Here is a 226-nt window from a genome sequence, read left to right as displayed (position 1 = left end):
CGTAATTGCCTCTTCTTTCTCTTCTTTGTTGCCTCTTCAGGTGTCTATACACAGCATCATCATGAATAAGGGGCTTCAGTCCTAGCTAGATGTTCTGCAGAAACATTCCTTTTGCTTGACTAAGGAACCTACCGAAAAGAATTCTCGCTTCAATCCTCCTTCATCCACGCCTTCTTCTCCTTCGAAGACAATCTTTAGTGGCCTTCTCAAGTGCTTAGGCTGACGA

The 226-nt window shown here is 44.2% G+C and overlaps 1 protein-coding gene across 1 annotated transcript in view; it reads right to left on the bottom strand.

Annotated features, from left to right (window-relative positions):
* Window positions 1–132: 132 nt before the first annotated feature.
* The window catches only part of CSUI_010938 (ubiquitin-transferase domain containing), a gene marked incomplete at both ends in the record, with an annotated part of 5,533 nt that continues 5,439 nt past the window's right edge, over window positions 133–226 (bottom strand). The window contains one exon of the mRNA XM_068071039.1: window positions 133–219. Coding sequence (XP_067916985.1) covers window positions 133–219 — 87 coding nt within the window. The remainder of the gene's footprint in view (window positions 220–226) is intronic.

Source organism: Cystoisospora suis (genome assembly GCF_002600585.1).
Source record: "Cystoisospora suis strain Wien I chromosome Unknown contig_8970, whole genome shotgun sequence".
In the NCBI taxonomy this organism is placed as follows: domain Eukaryota; phylum Apicomplexa; class Conoidasida; order Eucoccidiorida; family Sarcocystidae; genus Cystoisospora; species Cystoisospora suis.
This window is presented reverse-complemented; position numbering and strand designations above follow the sequence as displayed.